Here is a 27,500-nt window from a genome sequence, read left to right as displayed (position 1 = left end):
AACTATTCCATTGAGTTCGCGCTAGTTGGATATGAGAATGGTTATAGTCAACTCGGCGCTGCAATTTTCCCTTTCGTAAACAAGCGATGCCATACAATTTTCACTGTTAAGTTTGTAGTTTGCAAATGAGGAAAAAAATACTTAGTCTAGGACTAGATTAGCAGCGTATGTCACTTGGAATTAAAAAAAAAACTGAGAACACCTTAACAGCTTAACAGCTTAAGAACAATGGCTTAAGAACAAGTTCACCCAACCTTTACAATACCGAAACAACGATTACCATCTGGCAATTTTATAGTATTTAAATGAAGCTAATCCTAACAATTTATCGAAAGCTAACTGAATAAAAAGGCTTGGTTACTAAGAATGGCATCGCTTGTTTACGAAAGGGAAATTACCCTCGGCGTTACGTGCCTCGTTGGATATTTAGTATCTCATATCCAATGCGCGCTCATGAAATAATTGTTAATTATTCTAAAATTATCTCATTTAATAATAATAATAATAATAATAATAATGATGATGATGATGATGATTATGGTGGTTATGTGCTTTATTTAAGTGTTGACTGTATTTTTTAGCGATCAGTCAGGCACCAACTGGAGACAATGTGCCGAAATTAAATAAAATCAAACAATTAATATCAAATCTTAGATTGTTTTTTTTTGGGACAGGGCAAAACTCTGTTTCTGTTTCTCTGTTTGTGTTTTATTAATCGGTAATGATTGTTGGCATGACAACCGATGTAACAAAAATGTACATATAAATAATTAATCTTATATTACACAAGTTATAAGCTGGACACATATTAATACATTAATAGCAGTTACACCAATCACATCATGGGAGGACTTATACATGGAATTTAGTCGTTGATACTCAAGACGCACAGAAAGTAGTGGTCAATCCAGGACGTTAAACATGAAAGAGACACTCGAGTTACGAGAGTAGTCTGGAAAAACGAAGCGGGCAGCTCTCCACTGTACTTTCTCTCGGTATGAAATATTGCGGTGAGTATAGCCGGGGATCCCAAGCACAACAAGTATATTCACAAATTAAAATTACGGGAAATATTCACGAGACGGGCGTAAGAGAGTAAGATATGTAACAGGAGGGCCGTAGTTTCATGAGTATATAAAAAAATTACGAGAAAAGAACATGGAGAAATACCTGAAACACGGACTACTCGGAGAAAAACCTCTCGAAACCGAGGAGAGAATAAACAAACTGAACCCGCGTGTAACGCCGTGTTGCGGGCCACATTGCGTGGTGCAGTGCGAGGCGAGTGCTCTCACCAATGCACTAACCCCTCTTTCCCAACTACTGTAACATACTGCTTCTCGTCATATTTCACCGAATGAGTTCTGGAGATGGCACAAAAATATGAAACCCTAATAAACTTTATTATGCTGCAATTGTAGGTTTAACGGTACCGCTTTGCAACAGAGAAAATACCGGCGGAAAGGACCGATAAGGGAGAAAAAAATTAAAAACAAAAACTGTCAAATGAGCTACGTTTCAAGTAGATTAAACCAACCAATCAAATTTAACACTGAAACAATTAAATTCAAGACATTTCACTGGCCATCTGCGTTGTTTCCGTCATGCGCACAATTTACTTAATGATACGCAACAATGGAGGGTGTATTTTATCACCCTTACCAGATAAGCCGGATAAATTACTACGAAACTCGCAAAATATCCGCTTCTTTTATGTTAAATATCGAATACGGTGTGTGAAATAGACTATAAGCCATCAAATAATACTTAGTAAAAGATTCTCGTGTCTCCTCAAGGCCAAGTCCACTTTGTGCGAAGGTTGATATAAGGCACACGTATCGTTGTATTAAAATAAGGATCGATGTCTTCCAGATAAAAGGTGTTCGAGAACTACCTCTTGGCGCATGCGCATAACACATCGACCAAAAAGCAACAAAAAGAATCACTCTAACGAGTACCTCTGGAGAATGCAGTGAAGGTAAACATTATCGACTCCAAGACCATAGATAACAAATCCTTTTTTCATTGCAGGTCAGATCAATTCAATTCTCATTTGCACTATGATTTCGAGCGGATATACATATGATGACAATGTAGTTAATTACGGTGTATTATGTTGCCGACCATAAATTATTCATGTTTTTGTAGTACAAAACGACATACGCACTCGTAATGGTAGAAATTTCAAAATCACTTTATCAGTATACCACCATTCAGAAGCGCGCTGTAAAAATTGTTCATTTTAGCACGGTGTCCTTGCGACCTTTGACGGAGACTTCAGTAGCCACTTCAGTTCGGATTCTGGCACGCTATGGCTGCAGGAATGAAATTCCAAATTGGCTAGGGCAGTGAAGGCCCTTGAAAGCAATCGATCGGTATTATTATATTGTAATTATAATGCAAGCTATCACACCTCTTCATTACCTGAAGTTAGGTAGCTTTTAATTAGTCACGAATGTCGATGACTTCCGAACAGCAGTAAAAAGATCGTGTTCTAGAAGTGTTTCTGGACTAAGCAATTCTGGGTTTTCGATCAAGAAGATAACGAACTGAATCTGCGGTGTTCGTATTGAACGTAAGGATTTTTGTTGATCATTATGACTAACGACCAAGTTCAGGTCTTCCGCTATTCAAAGGTCAGACAACTTTATGATCTAGAAGTCACTGCGCAAATATTTCAGTTTGCGGACCTGAGTTCTACAGCCCCGATTGGCCTGCCGCTTTCGCGCGCGATCTTCTAAGACCTTGACAAATGTCTGACTTGAAGAACATTTCGTAGTACCCTAGACGCTATAGTTAAGTTGGATTTCGTTATCTAGTCTAGTTACACAACCGGGACCAACGATCTATTTCGAATGGATACACACCAAGAAATTTTAAAAGAAAAAGTGCAAATCTGTATGTATGTGACTTTATATCCGATGTCCTAATTCTTGCCTACGGTACTGTTGTTGTACTTATTGAAGGTGGTATTAGAATTAAACTGTTCATTAAGAACTCGATCATGATGGTTGAACAGATGCATTCCGCGCCTTATGGAACTTCAAACATTCAACTTTTGAAATGATAACAAGATAAAAGGTAACAAATGAAATAAACGAACGAATAAATAAATACGTGCAGACGTTCGTTGTGATTTGAAGAGAAAAACTAATTTAAATTTGATTTGTATTTAATGCGATAACGTCCCATCCTTAAGTACGATTCTTTTGCTTTGTTCTTTTATGTACCAGAGGCGTTTGTTTATCGCGAGAAATTTCCGATGGACAAATATTTATAGCTGCTTTGCAAAGATCACCGCTTGCCCCCGTGTTTGTTTAAAAATGCAATATATACCGTTAAGAAATCATTCTTTGAGATCCTACAGTGATCTGATATAGGCCAGTAGCGCGCACGTGGTAACATCGTGCTCTTCATTAAAACGCATCTTGTTTTCTTCCAGGAAAAGAGTAAGACATGAATCTTAAGACTAACACTTTTTTCTCGTTTGTGGTGGCACGCCAAGTTCCTCAGGCTGTGGAGACAAGGTCACCATTCGGTTTGATCTCGCTGCGAGTTTTTTACGCAATATGAATAAAGTAGATTAACTTCAACATAACAAAAGTTGGCAGTTTCAAAGACTAGATAACTAAATTTGAGGGATAAGTTAATATCAAGTGTGTAAATATTCTCCAAGTCCGAGAATTTCTAAGGCCTACAGACATTTCAGATCCTAGCTATTCTTCTTTACATTTGCAGAGCTATCTGATTCCACAACTTAAAAGTAATCGAGATCATAGCATGCAGTTCCCTTGAAATAAACCCAAAAATTGTGTTTTCCCAGGGAAAAACTCTTTCAGACAAGAATAAATTCTAAAAAAACGTTAATGTTGAGAAATTAATGTCATCTTGGATCTGCATCACCGGTTGTTTGAAATCTGTGCTGGCCTTGAATGGCATATCGTCACATATAATGCGCGCGTTGACAAAGGTATCATGCAAAGTAGTTCACTTTTCTTTAACGTTCATTATTAATGCTTTGATATAACCATGTTTGGGTCATTAAAATCGGTGATTATCCTCCAGAAATGGTTTGATCATTCTGCCCTAGATTGAAGATACCAAATTACGATTCGAAACGAAAAGTTTCGATCTACCTGCTGCCTCGTGTCTTCATTAGGGGTGATTAAAAAGAGTTTAGCAAATTATATTGAGGGCTTTTAAACCTAAATATCGCCGCAAGTTGTATTCTTCAAATCTGTTTTTCAATGGCCTCTCTTGAAAGGCATTTCCAACGTTCATTATTTTTCGTCTATAATGTCTTTGTTAACTTTGTACACATGGCAACACAGAACACTTAAGTATTAACATCTTTAAAATTTTCAGTTTGTGTTTTCAAATCCGTGCGGAATAGACAGCGAGCACACGAAAAAAATGCAGAAATGAAACATTGAAAATCATAAAAACAAAAATACGACTTTCGGAAAAATCACTAGTTCCATATAACGTTTGAGTCTAGTATTGAAGCCAGGAAATCGTAAAACTTGTGCAAATCTATATAATGACTTTACATCCGATGCTTTAATTTCCCTTTTCCCTTTTCCGAATTTTGCATACAGTTGTTGAAGGCAGTATTAGAACTACATTGTAATCTGTTCATTAAGAACTCAATAAAGTATATAGTTGAAGTATGTTAGGATCAAATTGCCATTTTCATTTAATCAATATAAACTGCCAAATCGTGCATGGATTTATAATATTAGTTACACTTTCGTGATATACAGGATTTTCTTTAAGATAATTCCCTTGGAAATGACGTACTATCCAGACTTTTTTCAGACTTGGCACAATTGATATTCATACACGGGGCATTTAAAAAAATCCAATAAAAAGATGGGGTCACCGTGCTTGTTTTCGTGCTATATGCCCTTTGTTGTAAGTGTTTTTTACCTAGTTACGCAAGAAGAGTTCAAAACTAGATCAACCCGAAAAATAATTATTGTTGTTTTGTAGCAAAAGCTACTAGATATTACTGAAAACTTGAACCTACTTGTTTGTTCAGGCAATAATCTTTACGTAAAGTGATTTTAAATTGCTCAATCTTGCAAAGAAATGTAAGACGGTAAATTGGACCGCTACAGTCATCACCTTGCACTCAGTGTCGGACTCCAAATGCAGTTTCACGTCATTTATATGTAAATACTACAACTTCTAATATCCAACTTTTTTTCTTCTCAAAATATGTTTTCTGTGTACCTATTACGAGTAAATAAAACCATTAAAAATGGGGGTCACTGTGCTCGTTTCTTCGCAACACGGTGATAAATGATGGCAAAGGTGCAATTTCGGCTTCAAAGTAATCATTTTCCGCGAGAGGACTGGGGCGAGTTAAAAAAAAAAAAACCTTAACCGAGCAGAGTTTTCATGATTGCTCATAAAAGCTCTTGAACATTAAAAGTAGCCTTTGTTGCTTCTCTTCAGATCGATAGCCGGCGTGAAACTCCGACATCTTCGAAGTCGCAATGTTATGCGCAGTATGATATGCGCTTTTCAAAACAAGGGAATCACCTTAAATTCACATTGAGCTTTACTTTTCTCTCGCCTCTAAAGAATATCCGTCGACTATCGCTTGTTTAACGTACTTATGCGAACATTCTGTAGAGGTTCGTCAATCCACTTTCCATTGCAGTTTGAATATGTTGCAGTGTTCGCTGAATTACCATCTTTATCATCATCATCGTCATTATGGTCATCATCCTCGTCAGCATCATCATCATCATCATCTTCGTCATCATCATCGTCGTCATCATCATCGTCATCATCGTCATCATCATCGTCGTCATCATCGTCGTCATCATCATCATCATCATCATCTTCGTCGCCATCATCGTCGTCATCATCATCATCTTCGTCGTCATCATCGTCATCATCGTCATCATCATCATCGTCGTGATCGTCATCTTCGTCGTCGTCATCATCTTATCGTCATCGTCATTATCATCATCATCATCATCGTCATCGTCATCGTCATCGTCGTCATCATCATCTTCGTCGCCATCACCGTCGTCATCATCATCATCTTCGTCGTCATCATCGTCATCATCATCATCATCATCGTTGTCGTCATCGTCATCGTCGTCGTCATCATCTTATCGTCATCGTCATCATCATCGCCATCACCATTATCATCACCGCTACCATCATGGTCGTCGTCATCATCATCATCATCGTCCATCGTTTACTCTCGTGGTTGGAACTTCAGTGACGATTCTCCTCCGCGCTGTTCGTTCCTGCATGTCTCTACTTCCTCAGTTGCTTTATGTCCATTCTTCAATCTCTTTCAATTATAATCTCTGGGCAGGTATGCTTCCCAGGGAGTACCAGACCAGATGGATGCCAAACAAAAAGCGTGGAAATGACTTTGCTATTGTCGCGCATCACCATGTTTAGCCTCGTCATGTCCTTGCATTCCCCTGGAATTTCGTTGGGTGTACGAGTTGTTCGAAAATCAATGGAGTTTTTCCCTGTATCCGGCTATTGATAAGGTAATTTGACAAACTAAATGGAACACTCAAGGCCAAGAGATGTGATGCTCATGAAAAAAGTAACAGTTTGTAATGGTGCACTGAGAAAGACACTTACTGTAATAATTTCTATAGGGAAGTAAGTTTCATTCTTGCGCCCAAGAAAATGCTGCTGTCATATAGCTGTCGAATTCTTCTTTACAAAAAATAGGAACTCCCTCAAGGATTTCATCAGACGCCACCGTAAGATTGAAAGTCAACAACTCACCATAGAGCGTTTTTCAATTGAGTTTCGAAAGTGATTAGCGAGTTACTTTGGTTTTGCATTACTTCACTCAGTGATTGGTTCAAAGTTCTCGCGCCACTTTTTCAACCAATCAGAAGTGAAACCAAAACCAATCGTGGCTCGCGCGTGCACGTTTTCCAGCGCTTTGTGTCGGCTACATGGAATTACTTCGAGTTTTGATTGGTTTACTGGATTGTCTCCTTCCTTTCTGATTGGCCAAAGTAATAACTTTGGTTTTAGTTTTATGACACTCGATTGAAGCGCGTTCGAAGGTGAATCAATGAATTAAGGCAAAATCGATCATAACACCTTCGCTAAAGAAGATGTGATAGAAACTTAATGAAAAATTTCCTTCCTATTCATAATCAAAGTGTTCCAACAATGTTTTCTCAAAATAAGAGCTTATGAAGAAAACATTTCTTACACCACATCAGTAATATTGGCGTTAACGATATAGCAATGATATTCTTACTTTGTATCCATGCAACTTTCAAAATAAAAATCTGCGATTATTAGCCTGGGTGATATTGATCGGGAAGAAACAAGCACAAAATACATTTGATAGCAAAAGGTTCATTCCGTGATACACCATGTTGTTTTCATCGCAAAACAAATGTCGTTATATGCATGGTTTCATCTGGGGAAACTTACTCGAACTAAATGCCTTCCGAAGAAACGCTTAACACGCCTACAAAAACGGTAAAAAGCTGGAGATACATCTTAGTTGAAATTAACAAGCTATCACAAAAAGATTGAATCTCGACGAGTGATTTATGATTACGAGATACGTCTCTAAACAATCGGAAACATGAAGATCTGTGGATTTCAGAAATTGAGTGTGTTCTTTGGCCACATCTTTGTGGTTTTTCTCATGAGCAACGGAATAAACGGTTTCACAGTTGTTCGCTCAACAACAACGATTGGAACCAGCAACGCTGATCGGTTTTCAAACCCATCCTGCGGATCTTTGGACTGCCTACCTCGTTTTAATGGCGTTCACGGTTCAAGTGGATGTGGTTCGAGTGATTGTTGCTTTTGCGAATGTGACCACAACAGTCCAACGTTTTTGATTTTAAATCATGATAACAGATGTGTGCCAAACGATGAAATTGATGAAGGTGAGGCCAAATAAACTAGATAAGCTCGTTTTGTTGATATTATCAAAAATAACGAAACGCAACGCTTAAAACTGGAGCTTATAATTCGACGACGTCTGACGATTGACGATATACTTACTAATGATACTTATTAAACTTTTTTGTGTGGGTGTGTGCAGGAAACATGTACTTTTTAAACTATGGTAAGTAGTTTTTTATTTATAACTAGTATAGATGCATATTTAGCATAGAACATAGTATTTATTCACATTTTTCGTATATTTTTGTTATTTTCTTGAATGATATTGAAAGGCGCTTTAGATATTTTTTGACAATAGCCCAATAGAAATTTATTAAATTATTATCAACATTAATCTACGGCGAAAAAACCTTCCCTTGAAAGCATAACTTTGCGTTCTTAAGTATCTCTTTGTACAATATGGGCAAAGTATATAACTTCATTGGCACAAATGCTTTCAAAGAAAAGAAGCGTTATTTGGTTATTTTCCTAATTTCCAACTACTGCAAAGAAATCTACTAGAATGCGTTCCGCGTGCACGTGCAGTGCGATAACATTTGAATAATTCTTAATTATCTTGATAATAGTAATATTAGTGTCTTGAGGCGTTGTCATTGCCGAAGCTCTCGTGCCTCCTAAAGCATGCTGCATGCTCAACTTTTCCTATTAAAAACACTGATGATCACGTAGTCCCTCTTCAGTAATACAGTCTTACTCACAGACTCAAACATTGAAGTCAACAGTCAAGGATTTGTAAATGATCATACCTCGATAAAATCAACCCGAACTGAATAATGTCCACAAATCATTCCAGTGAAGAGAACCTCTGATATAGAACTTGTGAGCGTAAAACAGTTTAACCCATTCAATGCCATACACGCCATTGACAATGATACTATTAGATTTTACTCTGTCTACCGGGAGACGATTTTAGCGATAAGGGTTAAGGTAGGTTTCGAAAAAACCATGGTTTCTCTGTGTCGTGTAATCCGCATCATCAAGTGCGCCTATTTAAATGAAAGGTACTAGGCAGTGGTGCTGTTTAATTTATTGCGCTGTAAAAGTTGGTTTCTAACTTCTGTCTTTAGGCAAAATCATGAAGTGTAAGAATGCAAAAAAAAAAAAAAACGGCCCTGAGGAGTTCTTCTCTGTAGTGCTGTTCATTTGTTGTACAAGATGAAATCCAAAAGTTTGACCATTCAAATGAAAGCTACTGAGCAGTACTTTCCCGTGGTGCTATTTATTTTGTTGTACAAGGTGGTTCTAACTTTTGAGTTAGCTTCTGAGCAGTACTTTCCCGTGCTGCTATTTATTTTGTTGTACAAGGTGGTTCTAACTTTTGAGTCTGTGGGTGAAATCCTCAAGTGTGACCATTCAAATGAAAGCTTCTGAGCAGTACTTTCCCGTGCTGCTATTTATTTTGTTGTACAAGGTGGTTCTAACTTTTGAGTCTGTGGGTGAAATCCTCAAGTGTGACCATTCAAATGAAAGCTATTGAGCAGTACTTTCCCGTGCTGCTATTTATTTTGTTGTACAAGGTGGTTCTGACTTTTGAGTCTGTGGGTCAAATCCTCAAGTGTGACCATTCAAATGAAAGCTACTGAGCAGTACTTTCCCGTGCTGCTATTTATTTTGTTGTACAAGGTGGTTCTAACTTTTGAGTCTGTGGGTCAAATCCTCAAGTGTGACCATTCAAATGAAAGCTACTGAGCAGTACTTTCCCGTGCTGCTATTTATTTTGTTGTACAAGGTGGTTCTAACTTTTGAGTCTGTGGGTCAAATCCTCAAGTGTGACCATTCAAATGAAAGCTACTGAGCAGTACTTTCCCGTGCTGCTATTTATTTTGTTGTACAAGGTGGTTCTAACTTTTGAGTCTGTGGGTCAAATCCTCAAGTGTGACCATTCAAATGAAAGCTACTGAGCAGTACTTTCCCGTGGTGCTATTTATTTTGTTGTACAAGGTGGTTCTAACTTTTGAGTCTGTGGGTCAAATCCTCAAGTGTGACCATTCAAATGAAAGCTACTGAGCAGTACTTTCCCGTGCTGCTATTTATTTTGTTGTACAAGGTGGTTCTAACTTTTGAGTCTGTGGGTCAAATCCTCAAGTGTGACCATTCAAATGAAAGCTACTGAGCAGTACTTTCCCGTGCTGCTATTTATTTTGTTGTACAAGGTGGTTCTAACTTTTGAGTTAGCTACTGAGCAGTACTTTCCCGTGGTGCTATTTATTTTGTTGTACAAAGTGGTTCTAACTTTTGAGTCTGTGGGTGAAATCCTCAAGTGTGACCATTCAAATGAAAGCTACTGAGCAGTACTTTCCCGTGGTGCTATTTATTTTGTTGTACAAAGTGGTTCTAACTTTTGAGTCTGTGGGTGAAATCCTCAAGTGTGACCATTCAAATGAAAGCTTCTGAGCAGTACTTTCCCGTGCTGCTATTTATTTTCTTGTACAAGGTGGTTCTAACTTTTGAGTCTGTGGGTGAAACCCTCAAGTGTGACCATTCAAATGAAAGCTACTGAGCAGTACTTTCCCGTGATGCTATTTATTTTGTTGTACAAGGTGGTTCTAACTTTTGAGTCTGTGGGTGAAATCCTTAAGTGTGACCATTGAAAAGGAAAGCTATTGAGCAGTTCTTTCCTTTGATGCTGTTTATTCTAATGGTTTTGTTTTTAGTAAGTGGATAAAATCCTCAAATGTCATCAAATAAATTAAAGTTGACACGGCGCTCTTTAAGGTGGTTCTGTTTTTCAGCTGTTTATAGCAACGGCAGAACCGCGACTGAAGAAAGGATGTAATTGTCATGAAAGGCCAGCCCTGTTCCTCTTTGAAAAATAAAAATACAACGGCATTAAAAACAGGATGTGGCTGAGTTGTATTACTGCCTCCAAGGTGGAGACATACGTAAATTTTGCGCACGAAGTTAATTTTCTTTTGGCAAAGAACAATTTAAGCTGATATATGAAGGTTAATATGGAAATAGCTACACGAAGTTGTGTAATAAAGGTAAACATAAAAATTGCCACTGGAATTGAAAATCATCATTACACAAGCTTACTACGAAGCAGTCACTTATCTCAAACTACAAGTTTAGTATCACTCCGGCAACGTTTTAAAAAAATTAACGGAGGTACTGCTTGCATATTATGTAACTCATATAGTATCTACTTAAAGTCAAGATCTTCGGTTATTTTGGACGGCTCGTACAGTTAAACTTATGGATACACAGGGAACTAAACGTCATCCAGATACGAGATACACCGCTATTTAATTTGGGCAAAGCCACAAAACCATAGTAAGAATGTCGTGTCACTTTCAGTCAGTTTATACGGGAATTAGTATCACTGATCTGTTTATTAATGACGCATTAGGATCACTCTCTGTTATTTTTGATATTTATATCCTTAATGTTAAATACGCAACCCTTCACAAGCGGAAATTAAATGATCGAAGTTAGCTCTGCGAAGTTGCGCGAAGTGGAGAAAAAGCGCATCAGCTGGGTAGAATTCATTTTTCCGTGACGGATTTTGCATTGGTTCTTTACCTTATATACTTAATTTATGTCAGGGAGTCAAGTACTGTCTCTAACCAGCATTATTATTTCAAAAACAATATTGCTAGCTTTTATCTGATAGGTTCCTCGTGAAACATGCGAAATGCGCGTCTTGCGGCCTCACCCTGCCCCAGAGAATCAGCTTAGAATCTATGCAGTACTGAGTGAGTTTTTCACAACGGTCATGGTGATTTCCTTAAAACCAATGTTTCTTTCTGACTGATAATTTATCAAAGACCATGACTAATATAAAGAAACTGAATATACGGCCTATGTCTCTGATCTGTAAGAAAATGATCAGTGTTATAAAGTTTAGCATTTCAGTATCAAAAGTAATATTGTCCTGTCTGTTACAGTACATCATGAAAAGTAATCATTGGCTTACTGAAGATTCCGCGCCCACTCTAATCCACATCTTTGTGCCTTAAAGTTTTAGTTCGATGGCTTTCAAACAATCTGATGAAAATCTTTTCAAAATACAAGAAAGGATGCATAGTGAAATGTAATCGCATCAAACCAAAAGCTAGGGGATTAGAAGAGAGAATACGTCCACAACAGACCTCTTTCGTAATGGCGGCCAAATAAAATATTCTTTTGTTTTAATGCTAATAAGCCCTACTAACCTCGCTATGACGAGCAAATTTCAAAAGAATATTTCTTTCAAAACGAGGCCAGTAGGTCTAATTAACATAAATACAAAAGAATGTAAAGTTGGCCGCCATTTATGAAAGTGGTCTATACGTTGGTTTCTTCCAGTGATAATTTTCTTCAAACTAAATTCAGCCCGTGTTCATGATGCGCCACTACTCTAAGGAAGACAATAGGCCAGTTTCGTATTCTAACGGTTGGACTGGATCTAGCATGAAATGGAGGCTAATGCGGGTAAATTAATTTGCATTTGAAAAGATTTGCCCGCGTTAGCCTCCATTTCATGCTAGATCCAGTCCGGCCGTGATAATTCGAAAATGGCCTATTGATTGATTAACATTGGTTGCGCGACCACGGTTGGTACTACAGAAAAACTTCCCCAAAACTAACGAGGCGGGAAATGAACATATAAATTAAAAAGCGTTCGCACACTCTTCCTCTTCATACACATATCCAAGGTGAATTCACCTGGGAGAGAGGAACCACTTCCTATTCTGTTTCCAGGCATATACGTCTCGAGGCCTTTTCTGCCTTCATCGGGTGTAAAAACATAGAATTTTTTTCTTAGAAAGTCGATGACCTCAATTTTTAGAATTTCATGTAACTATATAACTATCATGCAAGGTGATGTGTAGTGCGAGTTTAGAAATCCCAGAAAATCAACCTGACCTTTTCTTCTACTTATGGACATGGGCCCAGGCAAGGAAAAGGAATTTTTCTGAACATGTTGGATTTCCTGGGGTTTCTAACGCTATGTATTATCCTTTGATAGTTAGTTCTAGGGCTATCTACTGCTACGCAGCCAACTTACCCAACTTACCCTTCAATCTTTAAACTTTCTCTGTTTAAAATATCACTCATTCTGTGTAAACTTCTCCTAGGAGATTACAATGGAGTGGAATGACATTAGTAAAGCAGGTGTGGTCAAGTTTCAAGAGTTCCCCTCTCGTTCCCCAACCCCCCCCCCCCCCCTCCTCCCCCGCCTTTCCACACTCCCTTTCCCTCCCGTATAAGGAGCCCATGATCAGGAGCAAACAACGGCTCTATATTCTTATCACTGCGTTTCACAGGCCGATTTATTCTTTAATTTAATTTAATTTCCCGGCGAAAGAGTCTCCCTTGATCATGACGTCATGGCCTCACCTTACCGGAACTGCCGTTGCCATTTTCTTGCGTGCATTCCTCATAATACATTTTGTTTGCCCCCAAATTTTGCACGAACCATTGTTTTCAAATGCTCTTGGGACACTGCATACTCCCAAGAGCATTTGAAAACAATATTTTATGCAAAATTTTGGGGGCAAACAAAATGTATTATGGGGAATTTGAAAATAGAGAATAATTTTGAAATAGACCTTATTCACGATAGCCGCCATGTTGGATTTGATATTATCATGCAAATTAGCTATACACTTCTGAGGGGGCAAATAACACAAGTTCGGGAGGTTATAACGAACACCTTCGCCGCACAGATGATTTGTTTCATGTTCATTTAGTGTTTATCACCGAAGTAGTAAAACAGAATGCTTGCACAAGTTACTTCGAATTTTTTTACTGAAAAATTAGCAGATAACGAAGTAGAAAGTCAAAAATGTCGGAGGCAATCAAAAGATATAAAATTATTATAAAAGGTACTTAATTCTAAATTCTAAAATGTACTTTTAGCAATGTTTTTTAATTCAATATTTCGACGTGCCGATTTTCGGCATTTTGCCTTTATTCCAATGTTTGCCCCCCAGCATAACACATGGCTAATTTGCATGACAATTTGAAAAGCAACATGGCCGCTATCGTGAATAAGGGCTATTAAATAGCTTTGAAAGTGACTTAAATGCTTCCGTTTTTTATTTTATCAAGCCTGCTCCTCGGACGACAGCCCTCTACGTGTGGCCGATATCACAAAATCAGGCCAGGTTATCGTTACCTTACATGACCCGCAATTCTGTAGGACTGGATGGACTCTCCAACAGTGGTCGCATGGAGTAAGTGGATCTCAATGGACCATAGGACCACAAAATTTTTTCAGTATCAAACGAATGCGGGGAAGTGCTAACATCTTGGTGCTGTCGGTAAGTGCAAAAACACTCTCTGTTAGCCCATAACTAAGATGTGTTAAGGCAAAGATAACCAGCATACGAGCAGATGGTGGAGATTATCGGCGCTTTCCATTTCGTAAAAAACTTCGGGATTTTCGGTTGGAAGTGAAATGGACCACTATCGAGGCAGTCTGATCAAAATGTCCCTTTCCGTTTGACCAAATGGCTGTTCCCATTCTCATAAAAAATGATTTGTTGGTCTTAATCTCATGAAAAGCACATTATAACGTAATGGACTCCCGTTCACTTAAAACCTTCCTGATCGGCCCGAAGCTTCTGTGAACGCATGGTGGGCTCTTACAGTTTAGTAAAAAGTTGGAAAGTTTCACCATTGCAGTGACTGTCACATTTCATCTTTACCAGTTAGTACTCACTGACTCAGCAAATATCGCACGATTTCGAGGCAGTCACTAAAGACGTAAGTCATCACAATTGAAACACTTTCTTGATTCCTATTTCCCTTCATTGATGTGTCTAGTGGAGCACAGGCCTTGATGCCAAGTACTCTGGCCTCATACTTAAAGTCCAGTTCAGTTGTCAAAATTCGAGGAGTCACTGTTTGTTGATGAAGTCTAAAGGAAACTACACAATTCCAGGTACGAAGTTGATTAGAGGTAGTAATGTAACATAGTTTGTACGTTCTTGGAAGACACATATCAAGACAGGTACGAATTTAATATCCAACGAGTGTGAGCTAAGTTCCATCTCCATGTTAAATGTGTAGAGATTGGTGATCAAACAGTCAGACAAGCAGACAGCTAAGTAGAATATATATTTGAAGATATGCATGTCTATATACGCTGATACGTAGACAGGCAGACCGGTAGACAAGCATACAGGAAGATATGCGGATAGGTAAGGGAACAGACGAACAGACGAGCAGACCGGTAGATGAGCAGACAGACAGAATCATACGTGACTTGTGGAGAATGCGGAATCAAGGCGTCAAAGGCAGTTGAAACCATTGGCAGGCCTCTCCATTACTTGCATGCTCAGAAGCAACAAACTTCGCGAGGGCGTATGAATACCTTTCATTCTATTAATTGGGATGATAACAAGCCATTTTCTAACACTCTTGTATCTCTTCTACAAGGCGAAAATCAGGAGCGGCGAATTTTCCTTTTATTTTTTCATCATATCAAAAAGATCTAATCGCCAGGCTACCGTCGTTAAGAAAATCTTACTTAGGCTTTCGCGATCGTCAAGAACAAAAACAAGTTCTAAAAAGTATTTTCTGAAACAATGAAGATGATTCGTCGCTAAGTAACAGGCCAACGTCAGATTTATCAAGTGGCAAGAAATACTTTTTTTTAAATTCTTTCCTTTACCGATGTGATGTATGGTAAATGTGTTTATCGTTTACTTTTTTTCTAAAGGAGTATGTACTGTGCCATTATGCTGTACTGAAGAAATTCAACGAAAATAATATAGTCGTGTGTTGCCATTAATGTACAGGGGAGTAGCCATGATATTTCAAATGGAAGGGGGGGGGGGGAAAGGGGGGGTCACACTGTGTCACATAGGGGGTACTCACCAAAATTGTGGCATTTTCGCTTCCTGAATATTATAGGTTGTTTAATTAAAGGCGCTCACAAAGGGGCAGGGGGGTCACGGGCACCCTAGAACGCTCCCCCCCTAGCTACGCCCTTGCACACGATAGCATGGTGTATATTGCGAGTTTTTATCATTTCAGTCCAATTACAAGGTGCAAATGTTTCGAGGGCAATAAACATTGTTTTTCACTATTTGAAGAACATGACGGCGTTGTAAGCAAATCTTGCAATGAAAAGTTAAGTAGGGACGTACCACCCCTACGATCATGAGGATTTTTATGAAGTATTGAAGTACAGAAAAAAAACATGGAAATTTCCATGTTCCTTTCCTAAGCAAAACTAAAAGTTACATGTAAGTCCATGCATTTGTTCGTTCTGCTTAGGAAAGGTACATGAAAATTTCGTCCTGCTTAGGAAACGAACATGGAAATTTCCATATTCGTTTGCTAATTGTCTGGTAAAGGAACATCTTTACTAAGATGGACGTAAAGATATCCACCTCCCTGTGTTCATTTGCCACTGTGATTGCCAAAGTAAAAGAAATTGGTAAGGTAATAAGTAAAATTGCTACAGATTGTCGTTTTAGAATATCCCTGATGGTTTTAGAACGTGTTCAAAGCTTAAGTTAACTTGAATATTGCTTGTTGTATTCATTCCTTTCTTTCGCCTCGAAATTGTGAATTTGCCAGGAACTTCGCCATCATTGAAACCAAGTGACTTAGCAGTAGACGTAACTGGAAAGAAAGCCAAGCCAACGAATATCAGTGGAATATCCTCTGGATCAAATGTAAGCTATTTTAAGACTTTAAAGCAGGTTTACTTACCAATTATTAAAAAAAATAATTACATAAAATTACTGGTTATTCAATTTAAATCACAGTTTCCAAGCTAATAATAAAAGTGTTAAAGTCCTACGTCCTGTTTACCTCGTAAAACGTCCTTTTTAAAAGCACTAAGGTCATAATCAAAATAATGTCAGAGTCTCGGACTTAATTTCCACAATTGTACCTCTGCGACTAATTTCATGAACTGAAAATAATTGTTTCTAATCCTGGCTTTCTTGCTCATTTGGTTGATTATTGAAAAACATGATATTTGACCAACTCTCGGACTATAGAACGAATATAGGCCCCGTATAACAGACGTTGCTCTCTATCTATTGACTGTGACACAGCAGAACTAGCCACTCTGTTCGAAGGTACGAAAGACAAAATAATTCGTTGGATAGGAACTAGCAGTGTTCATTGCAACCGGAGGTTCATCCACTCTTACTTAGTCAACCCCACAGAAAAAGCAGTGCAGAAAAGACACTCTGTTGTCAGTTTACCTGGGCGTTCACGTTTCATTTGATGTCCTTTTAATTTTATAATTGCATGTTAAGGAACAGAGCAGAGCAGAACCGCCCGCTAAGACACAAAGAAAACTGGAACGAAAACAGACTGGCATTGTCGTTGCTGGAGTAACCATCTCTTTGGCTGCTGGATTCGTCCTTGCATTTGCTACTTTGTTGTTGTTCAAGAGAAAGCAGAAAGAAGCCGTGTGAGTGATAATTTCAATATAGTGAATTGAGGCGCGGTGGTTCAGCGAACAGGGCGCTTGATTTGCATTCGTTAACTATGTCTAATAACTAAGGGCGCATTGCTTTTGTATGGAAAATCCGGTTGTTCCGGTGGTAAATTAAATGACACACTTTCCCAGTGGAAAGTTTTTGGAAAAATAAATACTTTCACAGGTATTCCTCGTTTCTCGTTTTTGCAGAAATGATGAGAGAATCCTGTATCATCTGCTGCCTCCTCGATTAGTGCCATGTTACTTGGACGCGAAAATGTTTGTTGTTATAAATCGTTAGCACTTGTCCCGTTCTGTTTTGATCGAGGGAAATTGCTTTCTTCCTTTAATCAGGAAATTCTAGCTGGCTTTTATAGTCAAATGGGTGAGAGCCCTAAACTTGTCCTCTGTGGTCCAAATTCAACAGAGAGCTTCTTCCTTAGTTTTTGGTTCAAAAATATTTTGCTTCCTCAGCAAATGTTTTTTCGTTTACAGCACGCGCTGAGGAAATATTTCGGAACAATCTTTCCTCGTTTGCGGGTGCCTTAACTGAACTTGTCAGTAAGTTAATGATGAGCACAATTGTTCCTCACTTTTCACCATGTCTTTCTATAGGGTTCAAGGCAGAAGAAGACCTAACGCTCCAAGTAAGTGTTTTGAAGCTAATGAAAATTCAAAAAACTAACGGTAATTACTACGTGAACTTAAGATTCAAGCTTATTTTTTTTTGTCATAATTTTTTTTTTATTTCATTCATCGTCCAAAAACTACAAAATCGAAGTCATTGATCCGATCTACCAAAACTACATTTGAATCACAATTCTGAAGGAAAGCAAATAAACTATTGAATTCTTACTCTCAAGAGCCCGTTTCTTAACTTAAGTTCCAAAGTTTCATGTCCAAAATCCCAGAGTCCCGGTTAAAAATGAAAACTTGTTGATCCAAAATTCCAGAGTTCGTGTCCAAACAATAATTCAAAAGGTTCCTTCCATTCTCGTACCAGCTTATACTGCCGAACACAGTTCTTATACTCTATTGCTCGATAGAAGACCTTTTTAAGTTCATATTTAACGATTATTTAGTATAACGCGAAGTGATTACGATCGAATAATCAGAGAGAAGAAATAATTGAATAGCACAATTCTAGAATTTTGAATCGTTATGTACTAAAGAGCTATTGTACCATGTTCCACAATATGCCAGCCTTCTGCGTGTGTAAGGTGAATGCATAGTTTATGAAAGGTTTTTTTTTTTCAGGCGAGCTTAAATCACGGCTAGTTTCTTCATTTGTGATTGACTTTATAACAGATATACGTTTAGAAAGCTGCTCCTCTTGTAAAGATAAACAGCTGCGCATTTACCCTAAGCTTAAAATAACGCTAAATTGCTTAGACTTAATTAAAGGATTCCTGTTGGATATCAAGATGAGGCATGTATTTTGTTTGGGGAAAGAAACCGTATAGAAACCTTGTTAAGAACCTCAGTGCTATATATATTTTCACCTCGCGCTAGGTCGTGAGCAGGCTTAACAATGAGAATATACCATACTAGAGACCGATCGTTTTCGATAGAAAACACTGAACATTTATTATTATTCATTCAAAACATTTCCCCGTTTCCGATTGGTTAAAACCACACACATAATTCACCATAACCAGCTGCTGTTCACCAAATTTGGAAAGAAACTTCAAAAGTGCAGCCCGCTGCAGATTATTGAACCGATGACGTCAAAATGACGTCAAAAGTGCAGCCCGCTGCAAATTATTGAACCATTGACCGAAAAAAGCTGGGGACGAGATTGTGTTATTTTTGTTCAGCAGAAAAATGGCTGCGAGTAGGTTAAGAAGTTTGAGCGAAGAAAATATTTTGAATGAATAATAAAGCAATTAATGAATTCGGCTTTCGTAGAATATTAAGAATTCTGCAGATCTCGGAGGATGTGATCCACTTTGGCCTTCGGCCTTGGTGGAGAACACCCTCCTCGACCTGCAGAATTTTTCATATCCTACTCAGCCTCATTCAATAATTGCTAAATATTTAGTACTTCCAGCAAGAAGAGAACTTAATAAGCCACTTCGACAACTATAACGTATTAACTCTCATCTGCTTTCTTTTTTTTTGTTTTCAGATTTGGGATACGAGGTAATTTTTCGAATTCAGAATTAAATAAGGCACGGCCACGTACGTTTATCAAATATCTTACAAATCGTTTTATTGCTTTTCATACCCAGGAACCTATTAATCGGTGGAACTCCAACGCTCGAGCTCGCGCTGAACCGAAAACAACAGTGTCCTCAAGCTTCCGTGAGTATAACTGTTATGTGACACGAATCTTAAAATGGTTTCACTGTGAATGACTCTACCATTTCTTCAAAAGAAATTTGACAATTCTGTTATGAACATTTGAAACTGAATTAACGGTCACATATTACGTCAAAATAACAATACAAGTGTCTTTTCTCTACAGTTAATGAATTTTACACCTTGGATTGCGTCTTGTCGCTCGATGGGAGCGATGCGGAGACAAAGGTTACCAGAATGGGTCCCCTACCACCCGTCCCTGGCGAGGTAAATGGGTATATTCTAGCTGTTTCATCATTCACATATTTCTATTATTATTATTATTATTATTATTATTATTATTATTATTATTATTATTATTATTATTAATTTACGTTGCACTTTAACTGAGCGAAAAGCTTAACAGGAATTGATAAGAAAGTTTGAGTGTTGGTTCAAAGTCTTGTCGATCATTACCTGCCAACTACCGACTATGTCTTGTTCTAGAAAATAATACACTCACCCATAAAAATGTTACCAACAGGACTAAACTCAATTAAAATGACGGGTTCATCAGATCAGTGCTGAAAAATGTTGTAAAAGCATTTTTCAAAGATATTTTTCAACAGAAACGAATCGGAATTGTCAAACCTAGCATTTTTAATATTCACCTTCCAGGAAGGGATATATGAAGAACCGGTGTTTAAACGGAATGTGGCCTACCAAGGCTTGGCAGGAGAAAACAAACCACAAGATGGTAAGTTCTGAATTTGAGTCTGGTTTTTTTTGCTCTGAAAAATGTATACACGACACTTCATTCGCATTGGTTCATGTATTTCCCATCTTTGCATTGTGCCATTTATTTGGAGCAAAGCACAGTGAAGAATTTGATAATTTTTCCACATAAGAGAATGCGAGTTTTGCACACACACTTAAAAAGTTAATCATCACAAAAACCCACTTAGGGCATATGAATTTGCTCACATCGGTCGGCGTATCAGATTGGAATAAAGAGTTTTCTTAGATGTGACAAGCCCATTCAGAAGTTCATCACTGGCCGGGGTAATATATCACATATCCTCTCGCTCCAGGTCAGTAACCCTTACTAATTCCTTGTACTGACCCTTTGACAAGTAAATTTATTTTAGGAACAGGTTTTTACAGCGAAAAGTATCATATTTCCCTTGCCACTGAAATAGCTCTGTTTTGATTGGCTTTCACAACAGTGGGCGTGCTAAATCTCCCAAGGGAGTCGTTGTATAAATAAATCTACTCGGGAAAGGTTTGACTCCTTGGCAAACTTGAAGTATGGGAGATAAAGGTTCCCCTTGATGGCTCCTGATCCAGTAAAGATATATTGATGATGCCAAGGTTTCTTCTTTCATATTTTTAGGAGTTACAAGTGATGCGTCGTCAGATAATGAACCGCAACCACCAGAATATAAGATCATTGAACCAGTCAACTCTGACGATAGCGACGAAGAAGGTCACAACGAAGACGAAGGTCACATTTACGTAAACGACGGCGTAGACGAAGAGGAAAGTCACAGCTTCGACGGCGTAGACGAAGACGAAGGTCACGGCTCCGACGGCGTAGACGAAGACGAAGGTCACAGCTACGACGGCGTAGACGAAGGGGAAAGTCACAGCTACGACGGCGTAGACGAAGACGAAGGTCACGGCTCCGACGGCGTAGACGAAGACGAAGGTCACAGCTACGTAAACGACGGCGTAGACGAAGATGACGGCGACGACAGCGATGATGACGAGGACAGTTACGCTGACGTCCGAGACGACAACGATTACGACGATACCGTGAGTGTACGCGGATGATAGAAAGCTCAAAGAAAACGACAAAAGGACGCTGTTGCATTGAAATGGAACTATCCAAGACGTTTTAGTTTCCCAGCTATTGTGTCACGTCGTTTTAACAAAAACGATTACAGTTTTTTACTAGTTTTTCTGTTGATAGTAATTCCTGCCAGATTCACCAAACGGAAGGAGGAAACCCATTTTGAAGAAATGGTCGTACAGATCTTAATGGCAGTGAGTTTCTTGAGCAGTATTTTTATCAAAATAAATTTCTGCAACTATATCAATTTATAGGGATTGAAATTATTACTTTATTAAACTTCAAATTAAGGGAGGGCAGAGAAGAAACCGTCAAACAGAACACAAGACAATTAGAAATAGTATAACGTATCAAAGACATTTGCACTGAGGAAAGAACTATGTAAGTGTTTTAGATTATTGTAGTTTTTAACGCAGTACTCTGCGGTTTGAGCTAACTCAGTTGGCGTTGTATAGCACCGGTATCGCAAAGGTGAAGGGCTAAAATTTCATTTATCCTCATAAAATATCTCAGACTTTCCTTTCGATACTTCTCAAGTCACGTCCATAAATGCATTGATTTAAAGTGCGAACAAATACAAGTAAATGGCGTGATATCTGCGAATTATTTTCCAAGTCAGAGTTGGCTCTTGCGATCCAAGCCTAGCCCCTTGTTAAAAAAAAAAAAGTCCACAATATTTTGATACCATTCCATATTTGACTTGTCAACTGATGTCTCATGGCTCTTGTTGATGTATTAGATATTTTTCAAGCGTTATTAAATTAATCTTTTTGTATTAAACTCGCTGGGAGAAGTTTATTACGCATTGGGCGTTCAAGTTAATAAGTATTCTGCAGATGCGGCGCGAATTTTTTAGCACATACTTTCGCGCGTTGCTCTCAGGAACAACGACGCGAAATCACTAAATTTGAGGTTTGGGCGACAACGTGAACATACAAATGTGATCTTTTCATTCACATTTTTTACTCTGAAACTGCTCGTACCAATTTTATTTTTATGATACGTCACCCAAATTATACGACGTGAACCAGATGGAATAAAGAAAGACTTAACGATTTTGCGAAGTTATATTTTGATGTGACGTTTTCATCAACGTTGCCGTCGTAGATTTTAATGACCCTATCTTGGATACCGTAACAAGCCATCAACACAAATACGCGTCCGGAGCCATAACCACGAGCCTACAATTCCAATATAGGGAGCTTAAGCACGCGTGAGACGCGGACGACAACCGGAAGTGAGCTGTTTTCCCTTTTAACTTGCCTTCACACAGCCACATTTACATTGCTAAGTATCTTTTCTCCATTAGAGATGATTAGTATAAAAATCTGGGAGACCGTACCACTGTCCTGTCACGTGAAATGTTCTCTTCCGATTGCCGTCCCCGTCTCAAAAACGCGCGTGCTTAAGCTCCCTATTAGGTGTATGTTACGGCATTTTCCCGGATAAAGCTATTTTTGGACGAGCTCTTAAATAAGATTTGGCTTGCACGAGTGACGATTCTCAATCCAATGGGCAGTAATTTCTCATGCAAGACTTGTGATTGGCTGGTTTCGCGGGAAAATCAGCCTAAAAATAACTCATTCTGTAAAAACGCCGTTCCACAAATGCATTAATGCTGTACGGTCCTGTTCATGAGTTCCTACGCGCGCTTATTATTGAAGATTAATTGAGACGGGATCAATCCCATACTAAAAAAAATAGCACGTTAATCATTAGAAATATCGTATCAGTAGCTGCAAAGACATTCTATTCAATTCAATGTATACATTGTATACATCGTGAAATGCAAGAAAAAAGAAAAGTAACAATTCTCTTCTTCTCTTTCTTGACCTGTCACAAGTACAAAGTGCCGTGTTTCGTAATCTGGAAAACACTGTAACAAGCCCATAAAACCGCCATTTTTCCCGTTTTCGTGGCTTTTTTCGTGAGGGCAACTAAAACGTATTATTAGTAATGAGAAAAGATGTATTTCTCGATGTTAACTGGCGGATACAAGATGGAAAAATAACATTTCCTTTTTTCATTTTTTTTCTTCATCGGAGTTTTCGAAACCAGGAGTGGAATTCATCCTCACAGACAAGAGATTTAAGTGTTCAAATGTGTCTTTTGCACAATTTTCTTATGAAAATCCGCCAGTTGGCTCTTAACCTTTTAAAGCCATCTTTTTTAGACTGTCCACAGTCCTCTATTTTCTCGTTTGATCGTCGGGATCGAGCACAAACTTCCGCCATCTTTGTTTTTAAACAGCGATCGAGAACTGGGGAGAGCGAGATCGACAAAACTACCGAGTGGGTGGGAGGAGTGAAAAGGTTTTGGCGGGAAAAATATATTTTAGAGTAATGTTTTCGTTTTTTCCCGCCGAAACCTCCTCACTTGCCCCACCCACTCGGCAATTTCTTCGCTCTCCCCAGTTTGCGCTCGCTGTTTAAAAACAAAGATGGCGGCAGTTTGTGCTCGATCCCGACGATCAAACGGGAAAATAGGCAACTGTGAACAGTCTACGTTTTTTTCAATGACAATAATAATAATGAACTTTATCATATAAACAACCATGAAATAACAATTGAGCTTTCGCGCGAAAACATGACATTTTCACATGTGAAAAGATCACTCACTGTTCCTATGGTTACATCTGAAAATCGCGCCTTTTGATGCCTTTCGTGAAGTGATTTAGCATTTCATTGGTGTTTATATAATAAATAGAATATTGTATGGCCGCTTGGAGGTAAGGTAGGAATACTGTCCATTTTTTGTTTTATGCAAAAGACTATCACAGCTAACGAAACAGTTAAAACAGTTGTAACTAAGAAACCTGAAAAATTCTCGGTTCAACTGGTCAACTTGTTACGTCGGAGAATGTGTGCACGTGAGCAAACATGTGAGCAAACATAGTGTATAAGATTGGAAATCGTTCCGAACCGGAAATCGTGCCATGATCGAGTCCAGTGTGCTGTTGCATAGTAACCATGTTGCCCTTGAAGTTTCAGTAGTTGTTTTATTGTTGTGTTTCCTCGGAATTATCCTGTACCATCGAGACGAGTTTCTATTAATCAAGAGATTGTCACAGTATTTCAAACGTTGTAATCATTGCTACCCTTTGTTACTGAGAACAACAACAAAAAAAATGATTTGTTTGTGAACAAGTAAAATGCTTGGTAACAACAATATAGTCATTATTTTCAGATCTCTATGAATATCGATATATATTATTAGCCTGTTTGAGACAAAAAAAAGGCTGAGTAAAGGAAAATTACTTTGTAAACATTTGTGATTCTAGGTAACGAAATCTAGAGCAATATTTTTTGGTTTCTATTAATACAAGGACACTTTCTGTTTTCTCAATAAGACGAAAACAGCCTAACACTGCCGTTATAACTGAGTTGTCCTTTTATGCTTTCAGAGTTTTGTAAAAAAGTCATATTAAAACGAAAGGACATTATCCAAACCTCTCTAATAGAACTCTGAACTCCAGTCTTAATTTATTTATTGTCAACTATTATTTCAAGTCTTCACTGATTAGAGTGTAATGTGAAGTGCTAAGTTTCTACCCCATATATGTAGAACCATGTGAGCGTTAGCCCTACTGATGAAATCTAACCCGAAGGTCGTGGGTTCAATTCCCACCCTTGTCAGAGTTTTTCTCTGTCCTTGTGTGGGCCCGTTTCCATCAGTAGGGCTAACGCTCACATGGTTCATATGGGGTAGAAACGTAGCACTTCACATTACACTCTGATCAGTTAAGTTTGTTCAAATATAAGTGCTACACGGCCAACGTTTGCAAAAACGTAATCCTTCCTATTTTTTCAAGTCACCTGTTCTTTTAATGCCGCGTAAAAATAATCTCTTAATCAAAGTCTCAAGCTTTTCTAAACAAGCATAAAGGGTGATCTATGTAATCAGTGGCAAAAGTCTTGGGATACTCACACTTACTTGACCTTACTTAGTTTGATTAATTGCCCGCTCCCCCCCCCCCCCCCCCACCCCCCCAGAACAATGTTGCCAACAGTGAAAGACATTTCCTTGCCAATTTCAGCCTTCAGTGGAATTTTGAACGTTATGCTTAGTTTATGACGTGTGAGAGGTTTCCAGGCCCCTTCTCGCGTTAGCGTCCCAACCACTGATTGTAGTATTCAATTGAAGAGAGGGGAAATAGATTGAAATGGATTCACATTAACTGTTTATCTAATCAAATGATGGCTTTTGACGAAAGGAAGAACTAGAGCACCGTACGTAAAGAATTTCGAAAGCTCAGCCTGATGTTTCGTAGTGTTACGAGCACTTCTTCAATCCGCTGTGAGGAAGGGCTTGCGCTCAAAGCGTCAGTTTTCTGATTTCTTTACCATATCAACTAAGTCATTCCTGTGTTTCACCGACGCAGCATCATAGTAGGTTGTTTTGAAACTAAACTCCTTTATCTACCAAGAGGAAATTTCGCAGAGCGGCAGAATACTAAGAGGGAGCCATGATCGTTAAAAAACTCAACGAAAGATACTCAGCCAAGTCCATCGGGTCGTTTTTCAAACATTCCGCATAAAACGCTTTGCATCTTCAAAAGAAAAGCGTTTCAAGTCATGCAACCTAAGAGTTGTTTTGTTTTTTCGCGGGTTGAAAATATGTTCAAAGATCAATTCTTCAAAATGAATAGATCTCAGTTTTACGAATTGCTTATAGGGCCCGAAAAGCTTCCGAGACCAACAGACACCAGAACACAGCAGTAAGGCGAGTGTTTTTACCCACTGAGCTAACCTTGCCTCTCTATCAGCGGGATTTCGCGGTAATGTAGCACTTTTTCTTCCTGCTTTATCGTTTATCGGCTTTAAATTAAGCAATTAGCAAACCCTGAAGTTAAATTTTCGCGGCAAGCGATCTATTTATATTCATCATTTTACGTAAAGGGATATCACTCTCTAAAGATCAGCCAGTTTACTTTCTGACAGAGAGTAGCAAATTTTGTATGTTTGTGTGTGTTAATAAATAACATATATCTGATATTGAGAGTGTTATAAATGCCCTGTATGACCATGACAAACCAACTCTCTTGAATTAAAAAGTTATGTTTACTAAATGGTAATTTTCCGAGACGGTAATGAATCGCTCGCGTTACATACCTCGCACAAACCAAACGGTTTCTATGGCGAGGTTCATATAATTTCCTTAAGAAAGTAATAAATTAAGTATTTATTCCTTTATCGTTTTTTGGCAGAAATAGCATTTTACTAAGGCTTAAACTATATTTCAAGAATATATCAACTGCGCCTTAGCTTTCTTTGAAGTCACTGATTTATTTTACAGGGGCCGAATAATTATAAGTTGGAGAAGAAGGACTTCGTCAATGTGAAGGTAACTACCAACGTTTTACTAGAGATAACCTTTTTCTTTCAACTGGTGATAGCTAATAAACTTAGACCAATTTTCGAGTATCTATACTTATAACAACTGAAGCAGGGAGGTTTTTGAAGGACCGTTCCCTTTTATTGAATATTGCCGGCTGCCGGCAAAATATTTCAAAGCGGATGTTAAAATGTTATGAGCACCGAATATTTCACGGCAGCAAATATTTCACCATCACGAGTTAGAGTTAGAGTTAGAGCGTTCGTTTAGACACCAGAACAAAATCATCAAATGGGCCATGGGTTTGTCGTCCTCTGTAATTTAAGTATTTATTTATCTATACGGAAATTAACGGAAATTGTTTGAAATTATGTTTGTGAACAAATGAAAGCAACCACGATATCAAATGGTAATTCAGTTTTGCGAATCAGATGTAGCTAGCATTATCGAACTATTTTAACGGAAGGAAATATCTGAAAAGCAATCCTGTGGAACAAGTTAAAGAAGAAAGAGACCGTGGTCTTTAACATGCTATAATTTAAGTTAATGCTCAAGTTAAATTTTCTATTCGTTGTTAGTTTATCTAGTATAAGCGTGGACGCGGTGGGCATCGAAGTCAAAAGAGCAAGACAGCGGTGGTTAACGCGGCTTCCACGTAACAATTTAATTTTGTTCGTTTTTATTAAGGTAGGAATGATATCAATCATTCAGTAGAATTTACAGGAGATAAGA

At 38.3% G+C, this 27,500-nt stretch overlaps 3 protein-coding genes across 7 annotated transcripts in view; all 3 read left to right on the top strand.

Moving 5' to 3' along the window:
• Window positions 1–369, top strand: part of LOC138010583 (uncharacterized) — a 17,597-nt gene extending 17,228 nt beyond the window's left edge. For both annotated transcript variants that reach the window (XM_068857561.1, XM_068857562.1), the window contains exon 7: window positions 1–369. This exon is cut by the window's left edge and continues 890 nt beyond it. The gene's annotated coding sequence lies outside the window, so the exon portion shown is untranslated.
• Window positions 370–7,332: 6,963 nt separating this feature from the next.
• LOC138011679 (uncharacterized skeletal organic matrix protein 3-like) lies at window positions 7,333–22,232 on the top strand. Of its 3 annotated transcripts, XM_068858804.1 has the most exons (12): window positions 7,333–7,907; window positions 13,963–14,174; window positions 14,680–14,797; window positions 16,444–16,541; window positions 17,136–17,293; window positions 17,918–17,949; window positions 19,431–19,444; window positions 19,534–19,606; window positions 19,770–19,870; window positions 20,261–20,339; window positions 20,976–21,191; window positions 21,291–22,232. In XM_068858804.1, exons 1-12 carry the CDS (start codon window positions 7,598–7,600, stop codon window positions 21,413–21,415), a joined length of 1,536 nt encoding a protein of 511 aa, XP_068714905.1. In that variant the 5' UTR covers window positions 7,333–7,597; the 3' UTR covers window positions 21,416–22,232. The 3 variants fall into 3 exon arrangements, with proteins under 3 accessions (XP_068714905.1, XP_068714904.1, XP_068714906.1); XM_068858803.1 differs by having other exon boundaries at window positions 7,334–7,907; window positions 20,976–22,232; XM_068858805.1 differs by lacking the exon at window positions 7,333–7,907 and adding an exon at window positions 8,053–8,089 and having other exon boundaries at window positions 20,976–22,232.
• A 3,305-nt stretch (window positions 22,233–25,537) lies between these two features.
• The window catches only part of LOC138010581 (uncharacterized), an 8,005-nt gene continuing 6,042 nt past the window's right edge, over window positions 25,538–27,500 (top strand). The window contains exons 1-3 of one of the 2 annotated variants that reach the window (XM_068857559.1): window positions 25,538–25,663; window positions 26,109–26,211; window positions 26,730–26,777. The gene's annotated coding sequence lies outside the window, so the exon portion shown is untranslated. Of the gene's footprint in view, window positions 25,664–26,108; window positions 26,212–26,674; window positions 26,778–27,500 lie in introns of those variants that run through there. The other variant, XM_068857560.1, reaches the window with a different exon arrangement.

This window comes from Montipora foliosa, chromosome 7 (genome assembly GCF_036669935.1).
Source record: "Montipora foliosa isolate CH-2021 chromosome 7, ASM3666993v2, whole genome shotgun sequence".
Lineage (NCBI taxonomy): Eukaryota > Metazoa > Cnidaria > Anthozoa > Scleractinia > Acroporidae > Montipora > Montipora foliosa.
This window is presented reverse-complemented; position numbering and strand designations above follow the sequence as displayed.